We start from the raw sequence: 17,135 nt of genomic DNA, 5'->3' as shown, positions 1-17,135 counted from the left end.
GCATCCGACTGTGGTTAAGTGCCTTCTTTTTATAAGCTCATCAACAACAGACAACCAAGCAATCACTGCTCCGCTGGCTGCCATCCCGCCTCATCTCATTAGTCTGCTAAATAGTTTTGTTGTTTTTACGTGATAATTATCTGCAAACAATTTGTAGTACTTATTGATGATCAGCGCTAAATAAATGGCGTCGAAGTGAGTGTCTCAATAAATTTCATTATCGATTAAACTGGGAAGAGTTGAAAGTTGAAAATAGATTATATACTTAGCATTTAAATTTAAAATTTTATATAAAAAAAGCAAAAAACATTTACGTTTGATTTGATTTTATTATAGTCAAGTAAATTTTAGTAGAATTGGAAATCTCTAGCGGCCTACATATCACATGTATGTATTTAATTATATATTTGAAGTGATAACTATTAAAATTATTTACAGATTATTTAACTTTCACACATTTTTGTAGTAAATATCCCCATTGCACAAACCCGGTACAAATCCTTTCTATGGTTAATTCAATTTATTAGTTTTTATAATCTATGATTTTTTCTCTCTGTGTTTTTTCTCAGCGTCTGATTTTCCACTGACGCTCCTGGTCTTTGGTTTTTCAAATTGTCCTGTTTCTTTCTTAATCAACGCTTTCAATTCAGCAGTCCAGCCCAATGCATCGGTTATTTTCCACACAGCGTCATCACAATCTCCCACATAAGTGATATTACGCTTATTCACCGGACTCGTAAATTTATTAACACTAGTTCTATTGATAAGTACACGTAAACATGTCGGTTCAGCGTATCCAACCAATGAAGCGAACGGATACACCTCCAATGATGTACCCATAACAAAGAGCAAATCACAGTCCTTGAAATCTTCCGTTGGCATATTATAGAAACTGTCTGGCATATTTTCACCGAAGAAAACAATATCTGGCTTTACGATGCCAGCGCAATGGTCGCACAGCGGTATAGTATCGCTAAATATTTTTTCCTTCATCCATTCTTTGGAATACAATGTTGTACATTCAAGACAATGGTTTGTGTGAAAAGTGCCATGCGCTTCTACCATCTTATCTTCCGGTATGCCCGCAATACGTTCCAAAGAGTCAATATTCTGTGTGTAATGACGTACCAATAAACCTTTATCGTTTAAAAGTCGTATAAAATAATGCGTTGGCGTCGGTATAAAATTTCCCGGGTAAAGCTCTTTGGCCAAAGAGAAGAATGGCTTGGGATTTTCCAAAAAATAGTCCAATTCAAATATATCGGTCGGATGTGGTAGATCGTATTTCTTTAGGTTGTCATAAAGTCCCGTGCCAGGTGTGCGAAAGTCCGGTATACCAGCGGCTAAAAAAATTTTTAAAATTTTAAATATTAATGTTTTTATCAATAGTAATTTATTCGAAGTACTACTTACATGTTGATATACCGGCTCCAACTAATGTAATTATTTTTTTAAAACCATTATCTTTCCAGTGTTTGAGAAATCCTTCAAACGTTAAATTTGGAATAACCTAAATATTAAAGAATATTATTACACAAGTTCATTATTTAAAATATAATTTAAATTCACCCTTACAGTATCGTGTTCATGTTGGTGTACCGATAGCCTGGAAAATAAGTTGGTTATATTCGTCCGAATAGATTCCAGCACACCTAAAAATATGGGAATATTTAAAATAAAATATACAATTTATTAATATAAAATAATAAAAATATAAAACTAAAAATAATACCATGTCGTAATAAAGCGGGCTTTACTGTAGATGGAATTATATTATTCGCCAGCTTCTCATTATATTGCGCGTAAAGAAATGTATTATATAAAAAATCATGCAATTCATATTTTTTTAACAATTAGTTTATATTTAGAAAATGCTATTTTCCACTAGACAGTCTACTGGTTGGCAATTAAATTTGTGTACCCCAGAAAAACAGTACGTTTTTAACCCTACTGTACCAATTAGGTTGTTTCGGTTTTTGTATACACTAGTGCGTTTGACCACGGATGGTTAGAAACCGGTCGCATGGCATCTCAAACGCAGAGATGCATTTGTAAGTTACACTTTACAATAACAAAACCAAGCAAACTAAAAAAATTAAGCAAAAATCAAGTCTTTGGCATGCACAAACACATAACAAAATAATGTTTTTATTTTTGTTTACACACTCGAAATTTTAGAAACAATATATAAACCATTTGCACATTATTCACTGAAACTTACTGCTTGGGCTTGGTGCAATATCCTCATCTCGTGTATTGGCAGTTCGTGGTTGATGATGTTCTTCATTTGGATTTCTCGACGGCCCGGCTTCGCCTCTATTACTCATTACTGTAAATTTTGATGTTATAGACAGATGTCTAATATAACGAAATATTGAATTTTTATAAACCAGCGCCGTCTTTGATGAATAAATGTTAATTTATTTATTAACAAAACATTAGACAACACAAATTTTGACAACTGTGAAACGCAATATTCAAAATGTCACCACTTTCCAATCAGGGTTGGTATTGTTTTTTGTTACTGCGTGTTGCCACATTATTTTATAACTAGTGTTCACACCTATAACTGCCTTAAAACCACTTAAGTAGTAATAGTTGTTGGTGTAATATAATAGCGTATTTGCAGATAATTCTAAAATTGTTTTTATCTAAATAAATTTAGTTTTCAAACACTTATACCACATAACAACTGTGCTAACCAGCCGATAAGGTAGCACATATTCGTGTTTTCACCACAAAAGCCACGCTATCCAACTGGAAACTGCAACACTGCCAACTGTCAATTTTGTTTTGATAGCTTGACACTGACCAACCCAGCTGGTTTGTTTTCTTTTCCTGAAAATTTTTCATCCTTGAGCGTCGATTTTTATACAATTCAAAAAATAATCCATGCAAAATGCAATTTTACATCAAAGAAGTGTAGTATTTATCAATTAGTGTAATATAATGTGTTTTCCAAGTGTAGTTTTTGTGTTTTTGCTGTGAATAAGTGAAGCTGGTAACGGGTGGCACGTTGCCCACTGCAGACAGCTTAAAATAACAATTGAACGGTGAGAAAAAACTACCACAGCGTCCTCTGGTGTTTGATAATTGTTTGTAATTGGATTTTTTGTAGGCATTTTATGAATTTGTGCTTCGAACGCAGACAATAAAAATTTAAACTATCGATTTTCTACGATACCTCATGAAAGATGCACCTCAACCACGCCACTGCAATGGCTAACTACCAACATTACCCGCCACCGCAAATATCAACGCATGGTGGCACGCCCACCACGGTACAGCAGCAGACTACCATAGCGACGGGCAGTACACCATTTACACTACATCAATTAACTGCTGTACAAGCTATACAACATCCGACGCACCAGGCTATGCTGCATCCGCAACACCCGCTGGTACATTTACTTGATATTTCTACAACAAATACACCGAATCCAACACCAGTGCCGCCAACGAAAGTGGAGGTGCCGGAACCCGAACCAATTGAGGTGAAAGTAGAAGATCCACGCAAGAAGAAGGAATGCCACGTCTGCAAGAATAAATTTCGACAGTTAACTACTTTGCGCAATCATATGAAAATCCATACCGACGAACGGCCGTACAAGTGTAAGCATTGCGATCGCGCCTTCCGCCAAATTTCAACGCTCACCAATCATGTGAAAATCCATACTGGCGAAAAACCATTCACATGCACTATATGCGCTAAAGATTTTCGCCAACAAAGTACACTAATCAACCACATCAAGACACATAAAGGTTAAGCATTTTAATATACTGACAAGCGTATAACTGTTGCAATTTCAAACTCTTATTACAGAATCAAGTACACCAACCTCATTGTTGAATTATCAGCCGGGTAATAAGATAAATCATCGCAATTCGAAATTGGCTCAAAATCAAATGGTAGACTATCAAAATCGATCCATAACAAAAACCCTATATACTGGTAGCTACAGCTCACCGCAGGCCGAGGAGCTGGTCAAACCGTATCAGTGCAATGTATGCAAAAGACGTTTCCCACAATTGAGTACACTACACAACCATGAGCGGACACACATCGATCCCAAGCCGTATAAATGTGACACATGCGATAAGTCCTTCACACAACTGGCCACTTTAACCAATCACAAAAAGATCCATACCGGTGATAAGCCATATGCCTGTTCCTTTTGTTCCATGCAATTTCGACAGCAGAGCACTCTAACCAATCACATGAAGACACACACCACAGGTGAGCCTTTTGTGTGTTCGCCGTTCGACTGAGAAATTTTAACTCCAATTTCCCCCTAACAAAGCTTTTATTTAAATTTACACGCAAACAGCCGCCAGCAATTCGAATGCAGTGCCAACAACAACAACAACAATGGCAGCACCACATGGCATCAACCATATGACATCAACTCTTGTGGCACATGGAGAACATCCACCACTCAATAACATGGTACACCAGCAGTTGCAAGCCGAACATCCACTTTTGCATTTTCTCGATAGCAATACAACAGTTAGCACCATTACGAAGGAGCCATTCAATCCCAATACCAGTCGCCGTTTCAAAAACGAGGCCGACAGCTTAATGCTGGAGAGTCCGGATCGCCCGTTCCCGTGCGCCATTTGCCGCAAGGCCTTCTCACAACAAAGCACTCTGGCTAACCACATTAAGACGCACACCGGCGAAAAGCCATATAAATGCAAAGTGTGCGAGTCGAATTTTCGACAATTGTCCACCTTGAATAATCACTTGAAGATACATACTGGCGAAAAGCCCTACAGCTGTTCCTATTGCCCTAAGCAATTCCGGCAGAAAAGCACTCTAATTAATCATGTCAGAATTCACAATTGTTAAGAAATGGCCATGCAAATACATAATTATAACCAGTAATAAGTATAATGACGTTGGTGGTTCTAAAGCTAGATGCAGATGCAGTAAAAAAAATAAAAATAATAATAGATGTATTGGCTCTAACTAGCCCAATTGGAAAGTTGGCAATTTGGCAGATAACAAATAATCCACACACACAACCAATAAACATGTTTTAAATGGCATTATCGGCGCATACCTACCACACCACACCACACGTTGTTACAGGTGGATGCGAACAATGGTAGTAAGGCAACAACATTGTTAGTTCGATGTTCAAATAACTATAATCAGCTGCTAAACGTAATGAGTTACCTACCTGCTGTGCAATATGTATTGTCCATGTAAATTTATTATACATATACTAAAGAGAGCTGCGAGAGTAAGTGCGAATTTCGTATGACTAACAATACAACAACAACACTGTTGAATTCAGGCTCCAGGAAAGTTGCTTCTGCAATAGTAATATCTTACAGTTTGTCGTTGTGAATATCTGACTTCTCCTGATTGGCCCTCTTAAGTAATTTGGCATGCAGTCCGTTCCTTTGTAAAAGTTTGTTTCAATTGTCAACCGTTATTGCGTAAACGTTAATTTTTGTTGTTAACTGTTTGTTTTAGTATATCCAGTGCAATCTATTATGGCATTATGGGAATGATTGCAACAAAGTTAATATAGAAGCTTCAAATTTTCAATCTACAATTTTTTAGATATTTAAGTGCTTTGAAGCTGAAGAAAAACTTTCTGACGTGTTTGTAGATATTACTGTCTTTTATCTACTTGACTCCGAGTAAACTGCTTTTTATTTAATAGTCCAAGCTTAGTAATTGTGAACCCATATTTGTAATTGTAAATAGAAGCTTTGAACAAAATTTAGAATATTTTTAGTTAGAATTTGTTATGTAATAACTGCCGAATATTTGATTTTTTTTTTGATTTACTCAGCAATAAATTTGAAGAAAAAACGGAAATCTAAAAATATTCCAAAGTTCAGAACAGAGTTCTGCAAAGTTAAGCAAAAGTGTTTGCAACTTTTTCCGAAAAGCAATTGGCGTCCAAATTATCCATCCACAGAGTATTTATAACGATAGTTTCATATTACTGTTACAACAACAATTCCTGCGATGTCATGAAAATGAGTTATATGTAGTCAACTACATACTATGAATTGATGCGCTTACTCTTGCAAACCTCTGCTATATATATACATACACATACAGGGTGTTCTCTTTTGTTTCCAAAAAAAAAAAAGTTCGCTTCTTGTTTGTGCGGATGTTTTTGTGAACAAAAAGCAAAAAACAGAAAAGGTAAAAATAAAATAAAGTAAATTAAAAAAAAAAAACAAGAACAACAAGCAAAGTATATTTAGCATGCATAATTGTACTATTACGTATAAAACCAATTATAATGTGCGTAGAACAAAAACGTTTAATAAAATTCATGTAGAATAAAGCGATATTTGTAAGCAGAAAATACCCATGTGGCTTTTAATATTTCTATATCCATTTAGATTTTAAGGTTTATGCGCATTTCCACAATATTTGATATTAAATATTTTATGTATTTGTATGCAATACTATACTCTATAATCAATTGCGTGTATTTGCAGATATTTGAAAGGAACTGTCACTGCTTTGACTGACTGCTACTTATGTCGGACTAAATCAAAGTTTTGAAATGTTTGCACGATTTTGAGTAAGCTTTAGCTGTGAGACATTCAATGACAATTTATTTTGTGTGATTTCCTACTCCATTTCCGTTTAAATCTTCTTTGTTTATAATTCTCAACATTGAATTTTTGTGCAAAAATATTTGTTTATATTAAAGATAATTAATTTTTGAAAAAGTTGATATCTTTTAGCACTGATCAGTCGCAAGTCTACTTTATAACTGTTAATGATCTTGGGCAAATCAAATCAACAAAGGTGATGAGATCTGATAAGAGTACTCTATCTTGTAAGGCTATGCCCACATCAACAGTCATCAAGTGGGAAAGCTGATTGGTTACAATATATACAGGAAATTCTTATTGGAATGCTTTAGCAGTTAAAAAACCAACAAAGACATAACCTCTATGGGAAATGAAAGTCGAGCGTAAAATGGATTTATATACGTCATGGGGTAATTAATCTGAATAAATAACGAACAAACTGATACACCTTTTTTAGAAATCAAAGCTCTGTATTATAACTGAAAATAATAAATTCAAATAAATCATAAAAAAATAAAGTTTTTACAAAATAAAAAAATCTTTTGTTATCATGTTAGCTATGAGGATATATTGTATTTGGAACGATCTCGAAAGTTATAATTCTCTATTATCAAGTGGGATCCATTTCGAAGTTCTCTACTTTTTTAAAGAAAAAACAAAAAACAGAAAATTCAAATTTAATGGGGAACGTTTATTTTCATTTGAAAGAACATTCTTTAGCATTTATTTTTTAAAGATTATCTTTTTCAAATATTGGCCGCGGCTACGTCTCAGATGGTCCATCCATTGAGTCCAATTTTCGATGACTCGTTCGAACTTTTCGAATTGTAACTGGCGAATGACACGCGTGCTGTTTTGCTCCAAGGCATGAATCGAAGCGGGATTGTCGGAATAGACTTTAGACTTTACCTATCCCCAAAGGAAAAGGTCTAACAGCGCGATATCACATGATCTTGGTGGCCAATCGACAGGTCCAAAAAGTGAAATTATCTGCTCACCCAAGTGTCCCCTCAATAAATTCATGCAATGTGTGGGAAGTGGCGCCGTCTTTTTGAAACCTAATGAATGAATTATGAGCTTCAATGTTAGACATCAAATATTCGGTTATCATGGAATGATAATGGTCGCCATTGACGGTTACGTTCTCACAGGCATAATTTTTAAAGAAATATGGACCGAGGATCCCACAAATCACATCGAACCGTTGTTTTTTCTGGATGAAATGACACCTCTTCAATCTCTTCGTTCCAAATGCGGCAATTTTTCTTGTTTACATACTCAGCCCTGAGGCCCATCGCTGAAAAGAATTTGGCCCCTAGAGCTAAGCGATGTCGTTTGGTAAGCGGCTTCAGTTCTTGCACAAACTGTATTTTGTACGCTTTCAATTTAAGATCTCGGCGTAAAGGTGCCAAATATTTTCATACGTCGGTCCGAGTTGCTGTGAACGGTGCCGAATTGACTCTCCACGGTCTTCGCGTACATCCTCAGCTACGGCTGCTATATTTTTTTCACTGGACGTGGTCTATTCGGTCGAATATTATCCAATAATGAATGCTGGGTCTCAAGATGGGTGATGGTGTTGCGAACACCCCGCTCACTAGGCCGAAAAGCTGGACACGACTCACGCGTGGTCTGTCAAAAAACGGCTATTGAAAAAAGTACCACTACTTGAAACACCCTTTATTAGTGAGTTATATTTTTTACAATAAAAACTGCATTTTATTTATAAACATATTCACGCTAATATAATACCAACCACAACTTATACCCAGCACTCCACACCTTCAGAATTAAAACACAAACGCATTAAAGTATAGTGTTTCGTTTATTGGACTTGAAATGTTAACAGCATTTTGTGTACTTATGTAGGTATAATCATCGCCGTGTGTTACACTTTGTAGTTTGCTTAACAGAATAGATTTCATTTTACAAGCGTACATAGCAATTCTTACTATAGACTAATGGTGGCTAATAAGCGATTTCTCGTGTTGATTGATGCCTGTCATGGTGCTATTATTTGTTGGAAAAAATTTTGAATTTTCAATACATATGCAGTTACGGTGCGTTGTGTGACCGAGAGATTTAAAGTGTGTGTGTGTGAGAGAGAGAGACAGATATTTTACTAAATGTTTTTTCGTAAATATTTATAAATTGTGTTTTAAATTTTAAATGTCTTACTTCGTTGATAAAAATCACGACACGTTACATACAATCATAATATGAAATACATACATATATGAGTTAAATTACATAATATCGCGCTAGCACAATAAACAACACGCAGACGTAAGCTTCTTCTTCTTCTTTATATTTAGACTTAAATTATTTGTAATTTTATTGAAATAAAAATACATACTTTTAGTAGTTGTCAAGGAAACAAATTTATAGGTAAATGACTTTTAAAAAGTACTCTTTTATAAAGAAATCAAATTTCTTAGGTATGTTTACAGTGGGTCCATATTAAATTCGGACACTTAATATTAACTAAACTATTAATGGTTGTAAAAAGAAAACTAGAAATTAAATTTTTTGTAGAAAAATCGACCGATTTCTGCTCACAAAAAAACTAACCTCAGAACAACTTAGCAAAGGAAATAATTGTTGTTGGAAATATGTGTAAACCAAATCCAGTTTGTTTTTTGATATTACTATAGCAATTGTATAAGATTTCAACAATAATAAATCTGCGAATTTCTACTCGAGACTGCTTCACGTTACACTAACTAAATTTCTGAATGATTTAAAAACTAAAAACTGTCGAAGTTGCAGCTCTTACTGAACTTACTTTTAAGGTCTAAAGTGAAAAAAATTTATCAATTGCCAGATAAGTCACTGATCAGTAGAACTTATCTCAAAAGCCATCGAAATTTCTTTACCATAATGAAATAAAAACAAAAACAATTATCTCACTTATTAACATACAAATCTCTTTACACTTTACATGCAAATACATAATGAGCTTATGTATATAAATATATATGTATATATGTATAAATTTACATAATAATTTCAAACCGTCTGGAATATAAAACAATAATATGCATGTAGTGAAGAGTTTCTTGCAAAGTTTACAACCTAAACGCGAAAAATACAAAGGAAAAATATTTAAAAAATAGCTTAACATAAACCATGAAATTGAGTTAATACTATATAGTAACATATTACTTTAAAGTTGATCATTTAAAGTTACGCGTTAGAAATGTGTACCGTGAAACCGTAACGTTAAGCGCTAATTACGGTTACAACGCTAAGTGTACAGTATTGTATGTATATTTTTTGTTGTTTGTGTGAAACATATTGCACACGGTCTCGATGCGCTGACAACAACAACACATCAATGAATATTTTAACAATAAGCGTTTTACCTAACTAATTCAACCGCCTCCCATTTTACAGTTACGCGATACATGGATTTACTTAAACATCCATTTCATGACAAAGCAGGCTGCCAAACCGACGAAAGCGTAAACCATTGATTTTATAACCACCGTTTGTGGCACAGTGCGTGGCACAATATCAGCATAACGGCCACCAGCTGTCGACGACCCCATCAGACGCGGATTGTAGTGCATACGCTCGAGATTTGTTTGGATCAGACGCAGTTGTTTCGTTTGCTCCTCGAGCGTGTGATTCATCTTTTCAATAGCTGTGGCCAATCTGAAACAAAATATATTTTGTATGAATAAATTTAATTATACTCAAGGGTAAAGTAAAAGAGTAGTGTTACCACTTACCTGCGTATTGATTTGTTCGATTTCTGGTGTGGCTCCTTGCTCACATCCGGATTTGATACACTCGAATCGGACTTTTCATCGTCGTGTGAGAGTCCCAGTATCGCACTATGGCTTTTATGCTTTACCTTCAATAAAGAAGATGATTTAATTAACTGCATTGGATCGGCAGTCACGATGCTCGGGTTACGCACCATTGGCGCACGATGGCGTGTCTTCGTGAGTACTTTGTAATTGGCCTCGTACTGCTTCAAATCGTTGCGTTGATCCCATGGACGCAAGTCAGCGTAATTATACATCCACTGTTGGGAGAGAATCGAATAAGCAATAATGTAGTTAAGTGGAACTAAGTTAACTAAAATTTAACTAAATACATACATACAATAACTACTAGTTCTTAACATTCAGACAATGAATAAATTATCCAAAGCTTAATACATTTGTTTTACTATGCTTCCATTAGTTTCTCAAAGTAATTTTTAGGTTAACATATTAATAAAACTAATTAACTAAAAAAAAACAATTGCAACCAAAAAATTACAATTATCATCAAATTACTTATAAAAAATTAAATTATAATCATTACAATATTACACTAAAAACACCAAACACATAAATAAATAATACACAATAAATTTTATAAATACAGTTATAAACCAAAAAAACAGCAAATTGAACCGTTGCTATGTCTCATTGTTTGGTTTAATTTAAATTGTTTCTTCGACTTTAAATTCGTTAAATTTGAAAAAATGCACCGTTAAAAATCCAATCGAATGATTTTTTTATTTTTTCATTCTTTTTTCGAAGTGTTCTTCAGATAATCAGAATTCTCCAACTCTCTTGGTTCATAAAAACTACTTTTAGAATGTTGCAGATCACACCAAACTACTAATTTAGTTATATTTGATTACCTTTAGATTTTCATAACAAATCCTTAACTTCATAACTTACTGCTTTTGTATATACAATATAAACTTCTTTGAAAAGAAGCTTTAACTTTATGCATTTAACTTAATTGCACTTCAACGACTTATTTTTTAACGTTCAATGAACTCACCTTCGATATTATGGGATCATAATTGAAATGTACTGGGATCCAATCCGTCGATAATACTTTACGTTCCTTTGCCGAGTTGCGCTGCGCCTCCTCCAGCACGGTCTTCTCCTCGGTTGCACCAACCTGATCGTCGTTGCGTATCGCCAGGGAGACTTTCTCCCACAAACGTTCCGATTCGTTTGTTAGCTGCGCATCCAACGGTACAACATAGCGCACCAGACGCTTTTGTTTCGTATCCGGATCGGCTTTGAAAAGTATCGTTTCTTCGCCAGTTTTAGCTTCTTTGATTGTCATTTCGGTATCCCAATGACCACTTATGGTGGCCATGGTCTCTTTGCCCAATTTAATTTTACCCGAAATTAAATTGGTATAATCCGAGCCACCCAGGAATGGTTTCAGCTTGAATTCCAGTTCCGTCTTGTAACCGGTGTTCTCGCACTCAATGTTCACTTTGCCGCCCAACTCCATGGACAGTGTACCCACCAGTATGCCCTTACAATGGGCATATGGTGTATTCAATGTGTACGTTTCACCACGTGGTAACAGCGTGAGTGTGGCAACGCCTTCCAGTACAGCAGATGTGCTGTTGCCATAGAACTTCGATTTAGCCAAGATGGAGCAACTGATGCAGAAACCATCCTGGCGATTGGTCACATAAAACGCCGACACGGGTGGATGATGTGACACCTGTTCGGCAATGTAGAATGTACGGCTACCGTTCGGATGTTCCCAATAGCAACGGAACGTCTCACCCAATATTGGATTGTAGGGTTTCTTTAGGCCTTTGGGTTTTTTATAGAAACCTGATAGATACCATTGTACAACGGTTTTCATGCGCGTAAAGGGATCATCCTCGGTGACGGCCCTTTAAATGCAGATTGGTAAATAAAATTCAGTTTAATTTACAAAAATTTACGATTTCTTCAACACTCACCTCGACAAAATGTCCGCATGATAATATGAATCCGATAGCTTATCCAAAAATGAACGTGGTTCGAGTATAAATGTCGGCAAGACGACCTTACTCAGATCCATGCCTGGCCGTACTTGCTTAACCAGTATCCAAATTAAGCTTTTATTCTCCTCTGCAAGCTCTTCCACCTGCTCACCCACCTAAGCGATACGGAGGAAGTTGTTAAATGCTTATTTTTATTTTGCTCAAGACCTTATAATATTGAAATAACGAACTTACAGAGCCGAACTCTTCTTCGGTGAGCGGCACATATGGTGTTTCTGGCTCTTCATCTTCAACCACCGCTTCTTGATCTGATTCTGACTCCGTATCGACGCCCGACATAGCGGCTGGACCACCTTCGTTCTGGCTATCGCCATCCAGATCTGTTTGAGAGTTAAAAAAGAAGAAAAAAATCATTATAAATGTGGATTGGTTTTAATTGCTTAATGCAAACTTGAGTAAGTAAGATTACTGAATAATATTGGCGGCCACATTCTACGTTATAATTGTGGCTATAATATACGGTTTGTTTCAAATTGAATTATAGTACTGAAATGCTAAATATTTTCTTTGATTTCTGAAAATGACAAGCAACTTCAACTTCAAATACGGCGAGCTTTTTATATTATACGAGTACAGTTCGGGTGAAATTTGATGAATGTGTAGAGTTTGATTTCTTTTTATTTTTAAAGACACTTTTCAGTATTAAGTTCATACTTTATTTATATGAAGTGACTTATTTGAACTGATTCTATATCATAAATGGTTATAATATACGAAATGTTTTAGAGTATTCGGCTCGGTTCGGTTCTACTCGATTTGGTTCGTCTGCTAAGTTAAGATACCGAACTGAAATTCGGTGACCTTTTCTCTTGGAAAACTTTAACCTCAAAAGTTCTTAATGATAGTTACTTTGAAACGAATGCTCTATGAATAGACTTCAATGAGTTCCTAGCTTTATATAACTCCTATTGAAATGAAATGTATGTACAATTAGCTGAGCATTAAGTAGCGTACATATGTAAATATATATGCGAGTATGAGAACTGATGCATTTTACTGTTTCCAACCAAATCTAAAATTACTGTTATGATTTTGCGCGCAACTAGCCAACCAACAGTGCAATCACTCAATGCATTTAAGAACGAACTAATGTGAAACGAGTGAAAAAGAAACATTGTTGTCTTCAAACCCTTGACGTTCAGCACAAAAGGCGGAGCGCTCAATGCTCTAGATGCGCACGTTCTTGCCTGCAACTCTGCAGTTTCATCAACCGAATCACCCGATGAGGACGTCTCATGGGACATGGGACCTAATGAAGCCGATTTCATAAACTGTTTTTGACGACGTGTCTTCAATTTCAACGATTGGTGTGTCTCCAGCATAGAGGTGAAGTCAACGCTTGAAACATCACTGAGATCACCCATTGAACTCATGCCCTCGAATGAATCACGTTTGCCCAAATGTTTGGCTTTACGTAGTTTGCGTAAATTCTTCTCCGCCGAATTGGCAAAAACACGCTCCCAATGCGTCATCGTCATGTACAGTTGCTGTAAAATTGGTGTCTGGGCACGAGAGGTCAAGCTTGTGTCCGAACTACCGTGCGATTTGCTCAATTCAGGCACCATAAGATACTGAGCGTATTGCTTCGGTAGGTTACCGCTCGGTGAGAAGCGCTCAGGTTTTATATCTTGTGAGAATTTTTTTTAGAAATTTTGCCGAATTTTTAGATTATTTTTTAAAATAGAATGTGCAACAAAATGAATTTTGAAATGAAACATTTCAGAGGCTTTTCGTATTGTATTATTAATATTTCTCAAAGTCTTCTAAATACAAATTATTTTTAGTAAACCAAAGCTATAAAAAGTAGTATTTTAGATATCTTCATAACCTCAAAAATATTCAAAACAGCAGGTCAATCGTACTTAACCTTAAAATATACGAAATTTATTTCATTCCCACTTATTGAAGAGGAAAGTGAGGTTGGGAAGGTGTAAATTATTTTTATAAGAATCAAGTAGACGAAATCTGTTGCACATTCCTTTCAAGTCTTGACATTTACAGACTACACTCACCATGTTCGTTGAAATGCTTTTCGTAATCCGCCTCCGACCATTGGGTTTCGTGCGATATCTGCGCATTGTCGGTGGCACTGGTGCCCTGTACGGCGCCCAAACTGCTGTTGGAACGCAAGAGCAATGCTGAACAGCGCAAGGAGAGCTCCAGTGCATCCATCCAACATTTACCAGCCGCCTGACTGGGTGCGCGAAATATCAGGTAAGCGGTTGGTAAGGGTTGAACGACTGCGCCTGTAAATTTTAATAAAAATTTGTTAAATTTTACTTTATGTAACATTTGTTTCTCTCATATTAAAAGCCGTTAAAAATAGTTTACTAATATTAATAAATAATAAGATAATTCCATTAAACTTTTTTTATTAAAGATAGAATTATTAATCAGACCTATTGTCTCCTTGTCTGGTCCACGTGGCGCCCATATCGATTGCTCCAGCGGATGGAATAGCTTAAAGCAGAAACCGTCTTTCTTACTCGGCCGCTCGATGACCTGACATGAGGTCAGCATAATGGTGCCCACCCAATGGCTGCTCTTCAGCTTGGGACTCTTGTAGAGCAACATCATGCCGGGCTTTAGCACACACCATAGCTTCGTCCATGACTTCAATGTGCCACGTACCTATTAATTAGTAGTGAAGAATGTCTCAGTTAATATATTAATTAAAATAAATTAATGATAATATTTCAAAATGTCAATACTTTGAATGAGTGTTAATTATATTATGGAGGCTTCTAGGGGACCTTGTACTTTGTACATATTATATTATATATATTTTTATTTGTAGGTGCAAATTTTAGTAATTTACTGCTTTCCAGTAAAATTTTGTATACATAGTGCACGGTAGACTCTACGACATCATCAAGAAATTAGTGTTTAACCTTTTACTCATTAGTAACTAGTAAAACAATTAAGTAATTTGTATTTTATGGGCTTGTTTGTTATAAAAATGTGTCTACGCTGGTATGGACTTGCTTTTATCAAACATACAAGTTATGTTTAACCTTTTAAATTAAGGGACAGACTAATTTAATAGTAATGAAAATTATTTTTAATTAACAGAATAAATTTGAAATCTATTTTTGGAATAAGTAAGTCTAACTCATGAATCATGATTATAACTTGAAAACAAGTCAAAGTTCGAGAGTAACCGAACATTTTATACTCTGGCAATTGATGTAATATTATTAATATAACATGATATATTTGGCATAAAGTCCACTAGGATAACGAAAATCATCATATATAGTAGATGAGGGCTGAGGTGATTCCTGAACCGACTTCACTAATTTTGACCACCAAGATCCAAGACCATACGCTCACTTAATTTGGCTAAGATATTGCACATATTAATCGATTAATAAGGTATAAAGCCCACTATATTTTTGAAAGACCTACCATTAGGTATATGGGAGCTAGGGGAAGTAACGAACAGATATCACCCAATTTTTGTACAGAGGCTCATTAATAGAAGAAAAATATTCCCTCTGAATTTCTATCAAATAATTGTGAGATTTACCGATATTTTTGCTTAAAAATTATCCAAAGGTATTCATGTTCGATATCTGAGGTCTTGAAAAGTCACATGGAGATTTGGAAATTTTTAAATTACCGATGCTACCTCCAATGTTGTATTTGTACAAAGTTTCATTCTGATATCTTAGAGTATATTTCAAGCAGAGGTCTTCGCTATTGAGAGCTAGCCTCCAACACACAAGCCCAATACTCTAAAATTAACGTCTACTCTGACAGTCAAGCAGCAATTAAGGAATAGGACATAGAAAGGTGCATGGCAAGAAAACTCAAATCTCGCTGGAAGGAACTAACGGGGTGAAAAACTGCAAAGGCTATGTGCGAAGCGGTAGATCAAAAATATACAAGGTTCCTACTGGCGTTTGATAGGAAGGGCTGACATTCTTACTGGTCACAGCCTAGTAGCGGCACATGTCTATAAGATGGGGCTGTCATATCGGGAGGAATGCAGAAAGTGTAAAGAGCGGGGCACCAAGGAAACGTTTCAGGTACTTAGGGGCCCCACAATACGATAAGTTGGTGGAGATATCTTCAGTGAGGCCCCATAATCTCTTAAAATTCACGTGACTACTACTTAGGGAATACGTGAAGGCACTCCATCCGGTATCGCAAAGGACCATAAGTGGTCCAACCAACCAAGACCAACCTAACCTTCATAAGTGATTAATTTATATATGCAATATTGTTTTATATGGGAAGTAGGCGTGGATATTGTTTTTGATCAAAAACTGGGGGTTGACTGCAGTTCTCCTCTATCGACTTTCCCATAAAATTTAGTGTTTCTAATGTTTTTGGTTAGTGTCAAAAATGCACAAAAATTCCTCGACTAACTTGCTTTGTACAGGTAATTTACATTAGTCATATATACGAATATATACTATACAGACAGTTTAGATTGATGATGTATTCCACAGTATATAAGGAAGTGTAATTCTATATATGGCGTCACCACTATCAGTCACCCAAAAAAGTCACTTAAATGGGATTATTAAGCTTACTAGAAACCATCATACAAGCACGTACATACATACATATGCACGAGTATATGTAATGTAATACTTGCTGTCAGACTGCCGGCAATTACATATTTACGAGTATACTTTTGGCGGTAACTTAATTAAGTGACGCAATTGCCACGGTGGCTCACCATTCTTATCACTGCTATGTACATAGCGACTGACAATGCTTTGCGATAAAAAAAGAGAAATGTTGC

At 35.7% G+C, this 17,135-nt stretch overlaps 3 protein-coding genes and 1 long non-coding RNA gene across 13 annotated transcripts in view; 2 read left to right on the top strand and 2 right to left on the bottom strand.

Annotated features, from left to right (window-relative positions):
* Positions 1 to 309: 309 nt before the first annotated feature.
* Positions 310 to 2,479, bottom strand: LOC105213324 (NAD-dependent protein deacetylase Sirt2). The gene is made up of 4 exons (XM_011186056.3): positions 2,222 to 2,479; positions 1,576 to 1,652; positions 1,414 to 1,510; positions 310 to 1,343 (listed from the first exon to the last, which is right to left on the bottom strand). Exons 1-4 carry the CDS (start codon positions 2,325 to 2,327, stop codon positions 538 to 540), a joined length of 1,086 nt encoding a protein of 361 aa, XP_011184358.1. The 5' UTR covers positions 2,328 to 2,479; the 3' UTR covers positions 310 to 537.
* Positions 2,376 to 8,541, top strand: LOC128919959 (uncharacterized). The gene is made up of 2 exons (XR_008470072.1): positions 2,376 to 2,504; positions 6,472 to 8,541. It is a non-coding gene; the product is annotated as an uncharacterized LOC128919959 (long non-coding RNA).
* Positions 2,785 to 6,204, top strand: LOC105213323 (adult enhancer factor 1). Of its 2 annotated transcripts, none has more exons than XM_054225888.1 (4): positions 2,785 to 3,053; positions 3,119 to 3,762; positions 3,824 to 4,237; positions 4,302 to 4,445. In XM_054225888.1, the coding sequence occupies exons 2-4, from the start codon at positions 3,195 to 3,197 to the stop codon at positions 4,310 to 4,312; spliced, it is 993 nt and encodes a 330-aa protein (XP_054081863.1). In that variant the 5' UTR covers positions 2,785 to 3,053; positions 3,119 to 3,194; the 3' UTR covers positions 4,313 to 4,445. The 2 variants fall into 2 exon arrangements, with proteins under 2 accessions (XP_054081863.1, XP_028896883.1); XM_029041050.2 differs by having other exon boundaries at positions 2,786 to 3,053; positions 4,329 to 6,204.
* The window catches only part of LOC105213320 (oxysterol-binding protein-related protein 8), a 30,673-nt gene continuing 21,917 nt past the window's right edge, over positions 8,380 to 17,135 (bottom strand). For 4 of the 9 annotated variants that reach the window (XM_011186049.3, XM_011186053.3, XM_054225884.1 and 1 more), the window contains 7 exons: positions 14,779 to 15,010; positions 14,392 to 14,625; positions 12,554 to 12,699; positions 12,296 to 12,474; positions 11,362 to 12,226; positions 10,308 to 10,606; positions 8,380 to 10,230 (listed from right to left, as the gene is read on the bottom strand). In XM_011186049.3, coding sequence (XP_011184351.1) covers positions 9,987 to 10,230; positions 10,308 to 10,606; positions 11,362 to 12,226; positions 12,296 to 12,474; positions 12,554 to 12,699; positions 14,392 to 14,625; positions 14,779 to 15,010 — 2,199 coding nt within the window. In that variant the 3' untranslated portion in view covers positions 8,380 to 9,986. Of the gene's footprint in view, positions 10,231 to 10,307; positions 10,607 to 11,361; positions 12,227 to 12,295; positions 12,475 to 12,553; positions 12,700 to 12,770; positions 12,945 to 13,508; positions 14,007 to 14,382; positions 14,626 to 14,778; positions 15,011 to 17,135 lie in introns of those variants that run through there. The other 5 variants (XM_054225887.1, XM_054225882.1, XM_054225883.1 and 2 more) reach the window with 5 other exon arrangements.

This window comes from Zeugodacus cucurbitae, chromosome 2 (assembly GCF_028554725.1).
Source record: "Zeugodacus cucurbitae isolate PBARC_wt_2022May chromosome 2, idZeuCucr1.2, whole genome shotgun sequence".
Classification (NCBI taxonomy): domain Eukaryota; kingdom Metazoa; phylum Arthropoda; class Insecta; order Diptera; family Tephritidae; genus Zeugodacus; species Zeugodacus cucurbitae.
The sequence above is the reverse complement of the archived record's forward strand: the minus strand, read 5'-3'. Positions and strand labels throughout refer to the sequence as shown.